Genomic DNA, 17,875 nt, shown 5'->3' on the forward strand with positions numbered 1-17,875 from the left:
TCTGCATTACACTTTAAACCGTGTGTATTGTTGCGTGTCTTTGTGGTGCAAACACTTAGGACAGGTGTCTAAAGCGCCGCCTGGTACACAAGACACAGTATGTCCCCTGTACACTGAAGTACACGTGCTCCATATGAACACACACACAGAGAACCGAGACAGAGCTGGCAGCCGAGCAGGGTTGGGTGGGTGGGGGTGGGTGGAGGGGAGGGGAGGGGGTTGGGGGGGGCAAGGTGAGGCACGTTCCAAGGTCACCTCCACCTCGGTCCTGATAGGCTCGTACGGGGAGGCAGACACAGCGTTCATCTGTGTCATGCTGGGGAAACATTTACCCACCAGTCAGGCCCCATTATCCCTGATGTGTCCCGAGCTTTCCATTCAGAGCCAATAGTCAATGACAAATCAATAAGCCATTTAAATGATAATGGAGGAGGCGTGGTGACCATTAATCATGAGAGGAGGTGGATGATTGTTTTGTTTGTCATCATGTGATTAACATGTGTCATTCCTACGCACGGAGCTGTCATACACACACACACACACACACAGACGAACACAATCTGAGCTGAGGGTATTGAGGGCTGTTCCTCGAAGGCAACATGCCGCACATTTTCCCACCACTTTCCATGATTTCAGCTCAGAGCTTCAGCTGTCAGTCACCTGACGGCTTTGAACAGCTTCCCCCACTCCACACATGCTAATTGGCCCCCAAAATCGACCAATCACAGCTTAGAGGGTAGATATAAGAAAGAGGTCACCCTCATCCTTTGCAGCGAACCAAACGGCTACATGCGGTATAAATCCACATACACACATGTAATGCTCTGCCTGAGTATTTGAGCCCTGCGCAACATGAATCGGGGGCAGCAGCAGCTGAGCAGCTGAGTGTCACAAAGATCAGCACATACATGAACACGCAGCTGAGCCCAAAGCTTAAAGGGATAGTTCAACATTTTGGCAAATCGCCCATTGCCATAATCGCTATAGTCTTAGCAGTAGGTTTGTTCCCTTTATTTGTTGGTGCAAGCTATTTTTAGAACGGCGTAGCAGAGCCGTGAGCTGCTCAGAGCTATGCTACGGAGGCTAATGGGATTTCTTGGTTTCCCTCATCAAACTCATCAAATACACAATCCAACAACTCCAAAACGCTCTCGTGGACAAGTTGTGACCTGCACATTCACCACACTATGAGATAATAACAGAACTTTACCAGACAGAGTTGTTTTAGAGGTAAATTCATGCAAAACCGCTGATGTACGTTCCCGTCAGGGCCAGTTTTTCGGCAAGCAGTCTCTGCATTTACCTCTAAAACAACTCTGTCTCATAATGTTCTGTTATTATCTCATAGCGTGGTGAATGTGCAGGTCACAACTTGTCCACGAGACCTTTTTGGAGTTGTTGGATTATGTATTTGATGAGTTTGATGAGGGAAACCAAGAAATCCCATTAGCCTCCGTAGCCTCCGCTTGCGGCTCTGCTCCGCCGTTCTAAAAATAGCTTGCACCGACAATTAAAGGTAACAAACCTACTGCTATGACTATAGAGATCATGGAAATGGGCCAATCTGCCAAAATGTTGAACTATCCCTTTAAATTAAACTGAATATTTGCCAAAATATCAGTGTATATTCCTGTAGCATGCCTGTACTCTCATCCTCTCGTCCATCCGTCACTGAAGTTATTTTACCGCAATAAAAATGGTGAATCACTGTCACTGATCATGTCGTCACATTTCTGTTCACCTGCTCCTCAGTTTGTCCAACAGTAAGTGAAGGCATCATGATTCCTCTGAAACAACTCTGTTCATTATTTATTTATGCTGTTTGTTAGCTTGTAACTGTCAGCAGCTGACGCAGTGTTAGCGGTCATGTTAATCCTAAATCACACTGACAGGTTACAGGTTTATTTAGCCCCGCCCACCCAGTCCACACAAAGTGTCAGGACTGGTTCTTTAGGTTTATGATGTAAGAAAAACTGTCTGTCTGAATCTGTGTTTATGAGATGATCACTAGGGGTTACTGCAGGTCAAGGTGGAAGCACTGATTATTTCACTCATCATATGTCTTGTCATCGTAAAACATCATATAAACACTTGAGAAACATGGTCGGTGCACGGGAGATGCTTGATGTTTGTGTTTCAGTTCTGTCTTCAATGTTGTGAGTCACTAAAATCACAATTTATTGTTCAGTGTCAACAGCACCACGTCTTGGAAAATGTGTCTTGCATCAACATTTGATTGAAGCAGAGTAACTTTGTGGCGCACTACAGAGGCTTACACATACAGTATCTACACAAACAGTTGTTGTTTTATTGTAGCTTTCTTCTTTAGTTTACACAAAAAGTGAAGAGAATTCATTGGATCCACTTTTTTTTTCTTAGGTGCAGCAGGTATCATGGCTTTTTACACTGCACAGGAAAAGAGAAGGCACCAAAGTTTCACTCATAATTCACAGGGGAATGAGGGGAAGTGCTGCTCACAGCCTGGAATATTAAAAAAAAATCATTTTCGGTGCTGGGATTAATTACGGAGAGAATTTCACATCAAATTATGAACCTCTCAGTTTGAATGGTCTTTTAAAAGGGGCTGGCTGAGTCTGGACCGGCTCTGAAGGCCAGAAACCACTTAGGTTAAAACCAGAAAATGTTTAAAATGGGCAGGACTTAATTTCTTGCTGCAGTGTTTGCCAACAGCAGCAGCTGGCAGGATGTAAACCCCTGAAGCTGTTTCCTAGCAACCGGCTCCTAAAAGTGGTCCACATCCTGTCTGCGGGGATGAACTCCTGTCCTGTGGATTAGATAGAGACCCCCCCTCCCTTTCCTACAGTGCTCCCACCTGCCCCTCTCCGGTCCTGCATCAGGAGGACTTGTTTTGTAAAGTGGGTGCACAGTAATCCAGAGCTGCATTCCTCACAGCTGACTCATTGATTAACCCCGGCACTCTGGGGAAATCACCAACATATTCAAATGAGATGCTGCAGCAGGTCTGTCTGCACCCCCTCCCCACCCACCACCACCCTCAGCCCGCCATGAACCTTTCGGGACCTAAAGGACCCGGACAGGACAGACATCTAATCTTCATCTTGAGAGTCCGTTCTGCTCCGCTCACCACCCCGGATGGATGACGCAGGTTCGTTGCAGCGGGGCAGGTGTAACGGAGGTAAAAGATCATTTGATTCCACTTGCCATAAAAACTCACCACAGCAGTCGGACTTTGCTATTTCCCTGGTAGGTGCACAAGCTACGAGCTACGCTATTGTTTCATTTTAAAGCAGAAGTAAGTGGTCCGGTCGTTTTCGCTAATGCTGCGTTCCAGGCAGGCTTTTGAAATCGTAAATTACAGCTTCAAGTCACAACTTACGACTTTGTAGCGTTTCAGGCAACCCACTCGTGTTTTTCCGACCTGTTTTACCGGTGAAAGTCACTATAACGGCCACTCGTAACTTCCGACCGGTGAACTCGTACCAGATCGAACTGGTACCACTTCACGGTCGGAAAAATACGAGTTTCCTTGAACGCACCATAACAGTCCTCGTCCCTACGTCGCCACATTCACGGCGTCCCTTGGCTGCACACACAGCCCTGCATGCCGTTCTCTCTCCTCATTGGATAAGAACTGTAGGATACGATAAATGTTTTCTCCTCGGCTCAGAGCAGAGCAGAGGGACTGACAGACCCGTGTTTCAGTCCAAACACTCTATATAAGTGATTGCTGTCGGAAGATATAACTATTTAAGACTTATATTAACACAAATATATCACTTACTTCTGCTTTAATTACTTTAATTTCAATACTAAGGGGTGGTTTAAGTTGTATTTCTTAAGCATATAGCTCCCGAACGGTCAAGCACGTCCTTTTTCTCTTATTTCTGTTTACAAAATGGCTAGGGTTACACCTGTTAGCTAACCTGCACTTTCTTTTCATTTTACATTTTTCAGCCGTGTGTGTGTGTGTGTGTGTGTGTGTGAGAGAGAAGAAGAACTGGACTGACTGTAAATGTTGATTCCTCTACCAGGTCAGTCCATGTGTGCATAATAAACGGCGAGATTGCCAACGGTGAAGGTCTGCCTCGTATGTTAAAACTACACAACGCGAGGATGAGTACCAAAACCGCTACACGGGCAGGCAGCCGGCGCTCGGCTCGGCTCGGCTCGGCTGTGATCAGCAGGAGAGCCATCAGAGGATGTTGGGTGTGATGTGCAGCTGGGCCTGGCAGAGCGGCAGCAGAGCGGCGGCGTGGAGCGGAGTGGCGGCCTGTGATCGATGAGACTTCTTACATTTGGCCGACCGTGCAGCTCTCTTCACTCGAAATCACCGAGCCGTCCATCTGCTCCCGTTTGTTGCAGCGATACGGGGCCGCGTGATCTCGCCTTCTTCTCGGAGCCAAAATCTGTGTTTGTTTGAACTGCAGTTGTCTTGGTTACTGTTGTCATGCCAACCTCTACAACCCACCACCCCCACCCCTCACCCCCCCTCCCCCTCCCCACCTCTTCTTATCTCCACCCTCTCCAGGCTTTTTGAAGTGAGGATCCAATGCAGAGCGGCACAAGCCAATGAGAGTGATGCTTTTCAAAAACACCAGCCTGTCACCGCGCTTTTAACTGTCTGTATAGCTACTGTCTGTGCATGTGTGTGTGTGTGTGTGTGTGTGTGTGTGTGTGTGTGTGTGTGTGTGTGTGTGTGTGTGCATGTGTGTGTGTGGAGGCAGAGTGAGAGAGTAATGCAGCTCAAACCGACGGGCACGTCTTTACTAAAGCAGTTTAACATGACTGATGATGACACCTGAGATGCTTCAACATATCTCCGTCTCACAGATGTGTACGAACAGAAACTGGGGCTTATATGTTTTGTGTTTTTGTTTTTTTTTTCTCTCCAATGAGCGGTTCAAAGCTATTAATAAAGCTTAAACATCTATTTGACTAATTGCAGGTGAGGAGCAACAAACACAAGCACTGAGCAAAAAACGCTGTAATCCCCGATGTGTATTATTATTTCTAATCATGCGGCGCAACATGTAATCAAGCCCCAAACCCTGAATCACGTCAAACACTCGGAGGTAAAGCAGCTTTGTGTGAAGATGTGTGTCAGCAGCAGCAGCAGCAGCAGCAGCAGCTCGTAGCCATGTACAGGTGTTTACCATGCTCAGCCTCGGCCTGTTAACGGCTCCTCCTCTTCGTCATGACTCAACGTCTGCCGCTGCCTCCAAAGCAGCTCACATTATCAAAGAACTGATTTCCAGACTTGTGTAATAGCTACACAACATGATTGGCTGTTGAGTGATTCCTATAGGCATCCAGACTAGAGCCAGTGTCAGTGTCACTGATACAGGCAGCCAGATAACGGCTGCTGCTACAGTTAACTGTTCCCTCTATAGGCTCCGTGAACAAAACGCCCCGACAACAGGACCGACACCTGAACGCAGCATGAGCCTCACTGATGGATGCATTTATCATCATCTAGTCATGTTTTAAGATTTACTTCTTACACCTTGGTGGTTTTGAGTTCATAATTTAAAGGGATAGTTCATAACATTTTGGCAAATTGGCCCATTGCCATTATCCCTATAGTCTTAGCAGTAGGTTTGTTACCTTTAATTGTCGGTGCAAGCTATCTTTAGAACAGCGGAGCAGAGCCGTGAGCTGCTCAGAGCTACGCTACGGAGACTAATGGGATTTCTTGGTTTCCCTCATCAAACTCATCAAATACACAATCCAACAACTCCAAAACGCTCTGGTGGACAAGTTGTGACCTGCACATTCACCACATTATGAGATATGTTAGACAGGGGCTCAATGAGTTGGTCGAGTCTTTAACAGATTCTTGAAGACAAAGAGGGGACATCCTGCTATGAGTGGCAGCTGTTTTGAAGCCTCAAATTGTCATTGCCATCCTGTTTTTTTTTTTTTTTTTTTGGGGGGGGGGGGTTTTGACCCATGTCCTCAAGGTCGGACCTACACCTGCAAACGAACCACATCAGGTTCCTGGTGGTACCGTGTGAAGATGCTGCTAAAACTGTTCGCTTTTACAGCTCAACGTAACTGTCAAAGTAAAGCTGGATTACACACATGTGAGTAGCTTGTGATGTTTCTGTAGCTGAAGTTAGCATTTTTAAGCTAAAGTGTAAAAAGTATCTTTAAATTGGTTCTGCAGAACCTGAACAGACTTCAAAACAATTCCTGCTTCAATGGTTATGGAGTATTAAAGCCATGCTTCAGGAACAAGAGTCAACATATATGATGACAATAAAGAGTTAATTTAAGGTTCTGGAAATATCAGAAGCTTTATAAGTGAGAGTGTGAAACATCCTGTGGAGATCAACTAGCTCAGGTTGCACAAATAAGTAGATCTTCATCAGGATATTGAAAAGATTGTTCAAGACATTAAGTCTGGAGCAGCTGCCAGAAGCAGCTTTATTACATTTCCTCTCTACATTTAAAATTTCTAAATCCTCTTTATATTATTATCATCAACATTATAATTCATTCTTGTAACTTCAGGTTCAGTTTCATTTTTTCTTCAGTTTGGCCCTAATACTCTTAATATACTTCGGAGTAATGTAAAAATCCATCTTTGAGTCGTGTTGAACATTTGTAGTTAGTCATTATGGTCTGTATCATGCTCAGAAACAAGTCGTAGAGAAACAAGTCAGCCTCTGCTGCGTGGAGAGTTTCACTCCTCCTGACCACCGCAGACCCCCGGGGAGCCCGATCTTACACACCGTCTCTGGCAGCCGTCCAGTTTTTACTGAACAACAAAGTTACAGTACGTACCGAAACTCAGGGCCAACGCGGTCTAGATTTGAATTCATCTTCACTTCCTGTACAAGTCAAAAGGTTTCAGAGCACTTCCACTTCTCCTCGCGTTCACAGCAAAATAACAACTGGAGATCTTAATCTTCTTTTTGGATTAAATTGAATTTCACTGTGGATTTCAGGTCTGAAGCCTGTGCTGGTTCTAGTGCTCTGATGTTGTGGCTTATTATTTTTTTGCCATAAGATAAAGCCGTGAGCAACCAGCCTGTCTCTGTTCCCGGATTGTCTCTGTCCATCTCGACAGCAGGATTCAGCCCTGCTACGTCGTCGTTTTACTTCCACTGCTGCAGGAAAGATTAACTTCACCTGTTTCCTATCACATCTACAGGAGGATTAAGTTTCTGGGGAGATGAATTGTTTTCTGGACCGGAACAGCTGAATTGTAAGAAGAAAAGAAAAAGTGGAAACTTGAGGAAAACTTTAGATTGGTGGAGTTTTGTGAAGGTTTTTGGGGATTTTGTCCGATAGCGAGCAGCAAATTAAACACAAACCTTCAACAGACGAGACACATGACAGAAAGCCTGCACCCCCTGTGGTTTGGGTGGGAGGTGACACCTCCTTCAGGGCAGCAGCAGCCGATGTATCATGGTTTCGGAAAAAACACAACAACAGTCATGCTTTTTGTTTCTGACTAAACACGCAGCAGATGTTTCTGTGCATGAAGCCTTTACACTGCAGCGCAGACTGTGGGACTGTGTTCATTGTGTTGCCATCTGAGCATGTACAGGCTGCGTAGCTGCTGCTCGTATGCAAACACACACACGCAGGTGAACATTTTCCCCAGGGCTGCACAAAGAGGACCGACAACTATGTGTGCTTTCACCAAAATCAAAGTGTTGTGATTAGTTTCTCTGTTCCTCTTGTTGTTTAATCACTTACTAGTTGATTATGAATTGATCGTTCTTGACAGACCTGAATGTTTATGTCTTTTTTGGGACAATAATGTGTAGATACAGGAGTCTTGCACTTTGTAATCAGCTTCAGGTACCGTGTTAATGAAAGCTTTTAATCATTCAGAGTCATGAGCTGGTGAGCAGCCGCTCCTTTCTAAATAATAAATAAGTACATTAAATGTATTATCATGCAATCCATGCTTTCACCTCACCTGCACATGCATTTGTCGGAGAGCACAAACATGACGCTAATGAATGCCTGAATGCTGCCACAGTCTCCAGGGAAACTGTGTCGACCTCTGTGGTGTTGTTGGTGAAGAGTTGAACTGTTGTGACAAATGAAACCAGCTCTGGGGTCTCAACAACACATGGGGGACATGGTAAAAAAAAAAGATAAAAACAACAAGGACTCAGTCTCAGTTCAGTTGAATTTAGTTGAGTTCAGTTACTCACCATACTGTCGTAGTGGATCAGCTCCAGCTCGTAGTCCGGCAGGATGTCGGTCCTTTTGTTGACCAGGTCCAGGGCCATCTGAGCGGAGGGGAGGCAGGCTTGTCCGCCGGGCCAGCCGCCACTCATGGGGAAGAGGGCTCCGATGTAGAGCTTCTTCTTGCCTAGAGCGGAGGAGCAGCAGCAGGAGAGGAGCACAGAGAGGGTCAGGGTCAGAGAGTGGCGCAGGAGGAGCGACCTGCGGAGCCGGGCCATGGCGCTGCTGCTGCTGCTGCTGCTGCTGGTGGCCGCCGGAGGCTGCGCGGAGCGGGGGTGAGGTCAGTCTGTTCCTCCGGGGGGGTGGAGGTGGAGGTGGTGGTGAAGGGGGGGCACGGGAGGTTTCAGCTCTGAGACTCCACGAGCGTCTCCTCAGACATTGGGAGCGCAATCACATTAGTGACGAAACACTTTTAAATTTCACTGCTTTCTGTTGCGGGAGAAACATCGGACTCTTAGCCTATAAACCTGAGCTTCAAAGTGTCTCAGTCAGAAAATTTCACACTTGTGCGTAAAGAGCATCGGATCGGAGTGGCCGGAGTTGCTGCTTCAAATGAACTTGGACGTTCAATCGCAAAAAAATTGAGGATTAAGTCAGACTTTAACTCTTGGCGCTGTCCAAGGTGCTGAAACTAAACTCGCCCGGGCTGCGTGGTGTGTCTCCCTCTCTCTCTCAGACACTAACACCGCCTGCCTACCTTTCCCTCCTAGAACAAAAACATCCACACCGAGCTCACACGCCGGGATCCTCTCGTCGTCTGTTGTATCTGCCCTTCCTCATCTACCTCGGTCGTTAAAAAAAAAAAGAAAAAAGAAAGAAAGACTCGATTTTAAACGCGCACAACGTGTCGTCGCATCGGAGCCGCGTTTTTTCCACCCGGGAAAAGGAGCGAGGGGAGGTCGGACTGACTCCGGGTGGAAGGAGTTTCTGCAGGAATGCGGTTCAGCTCCCAGTCAGGAGCGGAGAGAAGGAAGAGGAGGAGGAAGAAGAAGAGGAGGAGAGGAGGAGACGAGGAGGAGGACGCGGTGCGGAGCGGAGCGGTGTGTTGTGGTGTGGAGCTCGCAGGTCTGAGGCTGACTACTGCAGCAGCGAGGAGAGGAGGAGGAGGAGGAGGAAGAGAAGGAGGAAGGGGGAGGAGGAGGAGGAGGGATGTTCACTCTCTCCGTTTCACAAACCTCTTTGAATTTGCAATCCCTCAACACCATCCCGCTCATTTATCTCTCCTCCTCCCGCTCATCCGACAGCACCCCCACCACACCACCATCACCACCACCTCCATCTCCATCCACATACACACGCGCACACTTCTCCACTCGGACAAACACTAATTGCCCGTCAGTGGCTTCACCTTGTGGCCTTTGGTTTGGTTTTGCTCCCTAAACCATAGAGGAAGCGGCAGCAGCTGCGTTTTTGCCTCATTAGGACCATGATGGAGGCTCAACTCGTCCCCTCCAACTCATTCATCCATTTAAATTCAATCACACATACACGCACACACACACATGGAGCAGTGCCGTACATCAATATACTACAAGGACCAAGGGCTAAGAAAGAGCAGCGGGGGCCCCACTGACCACCCACACCCCCATGCAGCCATACCTGTTTCCATGTGTTTACACAATAAACGCAGTATAGATGAAAGGAAATTAAAGCAGAAGTAAGTGATATATTTGTGTTAATATAAGTCTTAAATAGTTATATCTTCCGACAGCAATCACTTACATAGAGTGTTTGGACTGAAACACGGGTCTGTCAGTCACTCTGCTCTGCTCTGAGTCGAGGAGAAAACATTTATCGTATCCTACAGTTTTCATCCAATGAGGAGAGAGAACGGCATGCAGGGCTGTGTGTGCAGCCAAGGAACGCCGTGAATGTGGTGACGTAGGGACGAGGACTGTTATGGTGCGTTCAAGGAAACTCGTATTTTTCCGACCGTGAAGTGGTACCAGGTCGATCTGGTACGAGTTCACCGGTCGGAAGTTACGAGTGGCCGTTCTTTCACCGGTAAAACAGGTCGGAAAAACACGAGTGGGTTGCCTGAAACGCTACAAAGTCGTAAGTTGTGACTTGAAGCTGTAATTTACGATTTCAAAAGCCTGCCTGGAACGCAGCATTAGCGAAAACGACCGGACAACTTACTTCTGCTTTAAGCTTTTTTAAAAACTATTCCAACATGTGCAACCGTCCCGCATGCACCAAACACCACTGTGGCTCCATAGCTGCAATTTCACCTTTCCTCTTTTATGATGAAAAATGTGCACTGTCTTGTCTTCCCCTGCCTCAGTTTTTGCATCAATAATCTTACTCAGTCTTGTGGCTATGATTAGTCATTGTTGAGTTCAGTTCGCACAGATGAAAATGAACCGGTTCATTTCCAAAGTTATTTTTCTTCTTTAAAAAAAAAAAATGTCAACAATGTTCACACATTAGTTTCTTTTTGTTGGATTAACAGGCTGCTATTCTTTTTCAACCATACGCTCCATCACCAGCCCAAATTCACTGCCTCTCCCAATACAAACTAAATTCGTTCTCATACCAGTAAAGAATCACAGACATGAGTTATATTTAACACTCAATAACAACTCAAACAATGTGTCATTCTGCTGAAAGTGAAAAAACCAAGGTGCAGTTACTTTATATTGACACAATTTGTATAAAAACATGTTTTTTTCCATCTGTGTTCACTTGTTTGTTCATAAAACTGCTTCAAACAACCAGATAAACTGTGTTCAGCAGTACAGATCTGTACTGCAGCAACATACTATTGATGCCGGGCCGTGTCTATGGAGACAGTGCAGCATTCACAAAACTGTTCATTGAATTCACTCATGCACAACACTGCTAATAGCTAACACTTGTATGAGAGCCACTGAAGTAATAAAGGTATTAAAAACAGATTTGTCCAGTGCCCCATAACACATATATAAATGTTTTTATTTACTGAAATGTGTTTTCATTGTTTTGAAGTGCTATCACGCCGGCTTAATGTTCAGGTTTTTCATTTCCATTCCTCTGTAAAGCGCTGTGAGTCGTGTCTGAGCGCTGCTGTATAAACTTGTTTTGCCGCTGTTAATCCATTTGTAAAATATGTATGTCATTGTGATTTTGTAGGATGTTTCCATGCATGTGTACGTAATGGCACAAACATCTGCTTGTTTTAAATATTCATCCACCCATCCATCCATCCATCCATCCACTGCGCCTCCTCCTTCATCGCTGTCTTCCTCATGAGTCAACACACTGTTTTAATGTAGCAAAGCACATTTCAGGGATGCTATTGAGCCATAATGAATCATGCTCTGCCCCCCCCCCCACACACACACACACACACACACACACATCATACACTCCCACATTTACACGTTTCTTCATTACTGTCTCTTCCTGTGAGCGGCCATGCCTTCCATTTTGTCCCAGTGTGTGTGTGTGTGTGTGTGTGTGAATGTGTGTTCGAGTGTGTGTGTTGGGTGTACCTTTAATAATGTATCTGCACAGTGATGGGCTGACACAGATCCCCCTCTCTTCCTTCTCATTATTTGCCTCTTTCATTCCTCTCATCTCCAGCAGAGCTTGGTGCCTTTCTCTCTCTTTCTCTTTCCCTATCCCTCTCTCTTTCTCTCTCCTCCACCTCCTGCCACTGAAGCCTGATGTCTATCACTTGTGTTTTCCCGCCTCAGCCTCTCTCTACCTGACCGGCTCTCACTTTCCTCGGGTGGGTTGATGTGTATCTCTCTGTGTCTCCTCCCATCTGTTTTGCCATCTCTCCGGGATTATCCGTGCTGCCGAATAGAATAGAGGCGCGTATCGTCCCGTGTCCCCCGAGCTCCGAGCTCATTTCTGTCACCGGCGTCCGCCGCTGTGCTGCTGTCATTTACCGACAGCTCCGTGCACACAACCTGTTAAACCAGCTTCCGGGGTTGTGAAATCGGAGAGGATGACAAGGTGCCGTTTTTGCCCCCCGCTGGGTTCGGGAGTCGGTAAATCTGAAAAGCACTTTCAAGCAGAGCTGATAAGTGATTCCCCAGCTTTTTTAAATAATGGGCTAATTTTGTAAAATGGAGCACTCGTGATGAAGTGGGTAAAAGCAGAGCTGCTGGTGTTCGGTGAATACAATTAGAGCTGGGGATGTTTCACTCTGCTAATCCTGCTCCTTCTTCTTCTTATTCGTCTGTGCTGCAAGAGTCAAGGTCATGTCTGTACTGTAAACTGCACACAGCATGGTGAGAGGAGGGGGCATGTTCATCTACAGGCACGGATTAACCCAGTAGGGGGGTCGCTGGGCCCAAAACTACGGTGGCCCCAAGAGCTCTGCATACTGAGTTTTAAGGGGAAAAAAACCATGCTGGGGCGTTGTATAGCTCACTGGGTTGAGCAGGCGCCCCATATGCAGAGGCTTCAGCCCTCGGTTCCCCCTGTGGTGGCCCTTTGCTGCATGTCATCCCCCCTCTCTCTGCCTCCACGTTTCCTGTCTCCCTCAACAACAACAAAAAAAGAAAAACATGCAAACAGAAAAAAGACAAACAAACTCAGAAACACAGCAGCTGTAGGCGACCAGGAGGTAGAGCAGGTTGTCCACTAACCAGAAGGTTGGTGTCAAAGTGTCCTTGGGAAACATACTACCCAAACTGACACCCAGTGTATCAGCATTTAGGTACAAAGTGCATACCTGTCAACACACTCTCTCTATTTTTAGCTCTTTCTCCTGCCCTGCTCCCAATTTGTAATTTCTCCGGCTATTCTCCCGATTTCATAGTGATGTGAGTCAAATGGGTGCTTTGTGTGGCGTAGTAGGCTACCTGGCAACCTGGCAACCCAACTCAACCCCAGAAAATCGCCCTATTTTTCACAGCCCAATGTTGGCAGATGTGTAAGTGCAGTACAGTATAGTATGTAGATACAGGCTATATGAATGTGTATGTGAACGGGTGAATGTGATTAACAGTGTAAAGCGCTCAGACTGCTCCTCGAGACTAGAAAAGCACTGTATAAATGTAAGTCTATTCACCTTTTGCCAAACTCCTTCATCAATTTGACAACACGTGTGCTGCAAATACAATGAAAGTGTTTCCAGAAATATACTTAAAAGTGATGAAACCAGCTGAGATGCACTTGTTGTTGCCTTTAACTTAAAAAGTCATTAATTATATACAGTAACTACACAAGCCTCCCAGTGAGGTTTCATCTCTTGTTTATGAAGTTGTTGGGGTTTTTTTTTTTTGCCTTAAATCTGATCACAAGAGATACAGAGAGTGAGCGATCATTGTTTTGTTATCACACTGAACGCATGCACCACTATGATATATTCTTCTCCTTCTCCTGCTCATCAGACTAGGCGTCGCCGACCCCCTGCTTCAGACTGCAGGAGCCAACTAAAGTGCAGGTGTCAACACATTTTGGTGTAGTTACATATCGTACTATAGTGTACTACAGTATGATGCCACAGAAGAAACTGCGGGTTTGGGGGTTGTACTTGTGCACATTACATCCCAGTTAACATGTTACACAGATTTGCATGTGGTTTAGTCTCCTACACTCTATCATACTTAATTATTCATTTGCCATATTCAGGATCACAGCATGTGACACGTGTCGGTGCTGTAAAACCAAAATGCAGCTCTTCTTCTTCTTACGATATTCATTTAGTTATTGACACACAGCTTTTTTTTTGTTTCCCTACTGCCCCCTGCTGACTGACGCTCCTTTGTCACAAACACGTTCAGTCAAGTGCATCATTCACCAAAAACTGAGAGCATCTGAGGCCACGGAGCCGTTGTTGTATACTCAGCCCTGTTTAGATGTTTTGCATGTGACTGTATCTGATGGTACATCCTCTCTCTATCTCTCTCTTTTTTCTTTTTTTACTTCCTGCCAAACAGTGATCACAACCATGTTGATGTTAGAGAACAGACACAGTCAACCCAGTGTTGTTCAGCAGAACATTGGATCAAAGCTACTGTGACAGTTGTTTTTCCTATTGTTATTCTTTTCTCTGTTTGGCCTTTTCCTCTCTCTCTCTCTCTTTCTCTCTCTCCCTCTCTCTCTAACCAAGTTTTACATTTCTATATTTGCCCATGCTCTAAAGCCCTGCGGGATAGCTTCCAAACAATATCACATGTGACACGTTACCATTACTTACGCTGCTGCTGTGCTCCACATTCTTCCCATGGAGCTGTGTAACGCTAACTTCTAATCTGTGAACTGTAAGATGCACAGTATGTTCGCACAGCAGCAGCAGCAGCTCAGATCCAGGCCAGACCAGCTGGATGTGAGTTAAGACCAGAACTACTTTAGTAATATAAAGTTTCAACTATCTACAGTTCTGAACTTTATCTGCTCATCAAGACAGAGATATTAAGCCAAGATGATTTTAATGGCCTGTATTTATGTTTTATTTTGAAAGGACTCTTGTATTCATTGGAGGAGCCATAAAGCAAAGGAAAAGCTATCAGACTCCTCTCCTGTGTTTTATCTGCAGAGTTGATCCATAAGACGATATAGCTGTGGTTTTATGGACCGAAAACCATCTCAGTATGGTTTTACATCTGTCTCAGGCTTCTCTCTCTGGAGCACTATAGTAACAACAGGTCAGTTGTCAGCCAATCAGAAGAGAGGAGGCTCTAAGTCTCCTTTTTCTATTAAAAAAAAGGCAGATTTCAGGTAAGAAAGCAAAACCTGCAAAGTTGGATGTTGGATCCAAGTGGGCGGGGTGGCTGAGACTTGTTGTCTGTTTTTAAGCTCTATTTTCATCATGACAAACAATATAATTAAAGGTTATAGCTACAACTTTATCATCAAAATGATTCATTTTTCAAAAATAATACATCCACAGAACGTCTAGAGGGGTGCAGAATAAAAGTATTAATTTTACAGATTTTTTTTTATACTATAGCCTACAGTATAAATAATTGTTTTATAAATTTTGACGGGTCCAAAATACTATATAGATATTTACATCTGGTAACATTGGCAATGTCGGTATGAAATGATCTCTGTGCCAACAGCATTAGTATGTTGATGTCACGTGAGGCGGAGCTCAGGGGCCAGATCGTGATAGCTCTGTGGAGAAATGGCATCGTGCTAATGCTAATAGTAACTAACACCGGAGCTGCTGCTTGTTAAATACAGTTAGCGTTAGCTTAGCTTTAGCTACAAGCCGCTCCCTATAGGCGTACCTGGCAACCAGTGCAATTGAAGGTTGGAGCAAGAGCGGGCCACTGTCACTTGTAGCTAACACCTTTAACTATATCAATTTAATAGGCTATACTTAATAACCTACGTTGAACACAAACTTTGCATGGGAATCTCATCTCAGTGATCAGAAATGCACAGAAGAACCCACTCCCCCGCCACATCCCTCTCTCAGCTGCCGTCTATCAAGACTGAATCCGGTCAGGGTTGGCTGCCTGAAACCACATTGGCATGCAGGTTTTAGCCGAGCTCCAGAGACAAACATCACAAAACTCCCAAAATGAAAGCTGCTGGGAAGACGAGTGCTGACAGCTGGAGCACGCTGCTGCATGCTCACAGGTCAGTGGCTGGACCTCCGCTGGTCAGGATGCAGCTTTACAGGGGTTAGAAGCTTTGGTGTACAGTTGCACTGTCATAACATGCATAATGGAAAACAAAAAAGTGCAGGATCCTCATTCCACATGGTTTGAGGTGATGATGAGATACAGGTAAGTGCCACTGAGCTCACTGCTGAGGCGCCCTCTTAAAAGTAGGACATGTTGCATGAAACCAGCGCCATTAAACTAAATTACTCTTGTTACTGGGGGGAGGTGAGTTAAGGCGAAACCTTAATTACAGGATTGTGTCGGCTTCACACGGCAATGTCCTGAAGACAGAGCGAGCCTTTTTTATCCTCCCTGCGGACCCTGACGCCTTGCGTACGCCGCGGCTGACATCTGTTAATGACGGTAATGAAAGCGGGCTGAGCTTGTTCCGGCTCTGGGTTTTTAAAAAAAGAAAACAGAGGCAGTCAGGGAGCGAGGCGCGCGGGTGAATCGACGAGGAGGGATCTTTAAGTGGCTGCCTGTGCGATGGTCCTGATAGGACTCCAGGAGCTGCAGGCTACATCTGATATTCATGGGCTTCTCTGTCCCTGGCTCAGCAGTAAAGCCTTGAGGGCTGTTCTAAAATAAAGCAGGGCTCAAAGTGACAATGAGATGAGAGAGAAACATCCAAAGCCTGGAGTTTCAATCCCACTCAGATAACACATCTTACTTTATTACCCATTTCAGCTAATGTACTGCACTCAGCAGGAGAGGCCACCTGTGGTGCACCAAGAGCTGCAGATTCTTATTATACAAAAAGGTGCTGGACAGCTAAAAATATACTGCAATGCAAAGTGGATCCTGATTAATATGAATAGAACAAAAATGGCTTGCAGGCTTAAACCGGTGACCAGTGGCCAGTTGTGTCTCACTCTGAGGTCAGCGCTAAAACCCAGCGAGCCTCATTGACATTCCCACCATCTGCATCATATTAGAGGCCGATCTGGCCCTCAGACCTCTTTCCCTTCTGGCACTCTGCTGCTGAATGGCACCGCAGGCGTCTTCTGTAGGCGGGACTTCCCCTTCGGGCTGCGAGGGGGCCCCTTGATCGATTCTCCGGCGCTCTGCGATTGGCCGCGCGCGTTGTCAGGTCACGCAAAAAGCCCAGCATGCTTGGCTGCGGCAGTGTTGCTTGATCACTGGAGGGCAGCACAAATGGCTCAACAGGCTGCCAAGATCACTGCAGGCAGGAGGAGAGCGGGAGCTAAAAATGACCACTCTCAGTCTCCGGCTACAGATCTTTGTCCACAACAAAAAGGACGGCAGCTTTTACAAGACAATCCTTTAAGAGAGAAGCTGAATTTGCCAACAATTTATGGTTGTAAAATGTTTTCATTTAATTAAGTAAAGGATATGAAGGATATGAATAATTCTTCCACAACCGAGAATCACCCAGTAACACAAACAAACCGACCAGTCCTGCTCTCTGCTGCCTTAAAATGACTGTTTTTGTCAATGGAGGGTGGTGGCTTTAAAGGGATAGTTACGTTTTTTTTTAAGTGGGGTTGTATGAGCTACAAATGGCCCCTAAATATCTGCAGTGGACAGCTCTCTGCCCCCCCAACCCCCCACGTCCACTTAGCCATATGTTATATGTTATGTAGTCTCTGTCGAAGTGTCCAATTGGGCAAGACACCTTACCCACCTTGCCTGGTGTGAAAGCGTATGAATGATCATGGTGGTGGTCGGAGGGGCCGTTTGGCAGCACATTGGCAGCCACGCTTCCGTCAGTCTGCCCCACGGCAGCTGTGGCTACATAGCTTACCACCACCGGTGTGAATGTGTATGAATGAATAATGGTTTCTGTACACGCTTTGGGTATCGAGTGTCAATAGAAAAGTTCTATATAAATGTAAACCATTATTATTATATACACATTTTTTGCAGTCCATCAACTAGTCGGAAAACAGCCGTTTATCTGGAACTAACCGACTCACTAAGTATTCCTCTGCACGAGCTATGAGTGATACAGCACAGTTAGCTCCAGATAAATGGCTTTTTCCCGACCAGTCGATGGACTGCAAAAAATTTGCATAATAACGTACACTTAAACGGGTGTATTATTTTGAGACGGGACTTCTTGTAGGCGGCAAAAATATGCTGTTAGTTTGTGTCTGTTTACCTAACTGCCT

At 45.8% G+C, this 17,875-nt stretch overlaps 1 protein-coding gene across 2 annotated transcripts in view; it reads right to left on the bottom strand.

Moving 5' to 3' along the window:
• gabbr1b (gamma-aminobutyric acid (GABA) B receptor, 1b) overlaps nt 1-17,875 on the bottom strand; it is a 143,306-nt gene that overhangs the window by 70,109 nt on the left and 55,322 nt on the right. Inside the window, exon 7 of one of the 2 annotated variants that reach the window (XM_085791120.1) lies at nt 8,157-8,317. In XM_085791120.1, coding sequence (XP_085647246.1) covers nt 8,157-8,317 — 161 coding nt within the window. Of the gene's footprint in view, nt 1-8,156; nt 8,976-17,875 lie in introns of those variants that run through there. The other variant, XM_085791121.1, reaches the window with a different exon arrangement.

This window comes from Trachurus japonicus, chromosome 11 (assembly GCF_045865225.1).
Source record: "Trachurus japonicus isolate A0001 chromosome 11, Traja_1.0".
NCBI classification, from domain to species: Eukaryota; Metazoa; Chordata; class Actinopteri; order Carangiformes; family Carangidae; genus Trachurus; species Trachurus japonicus.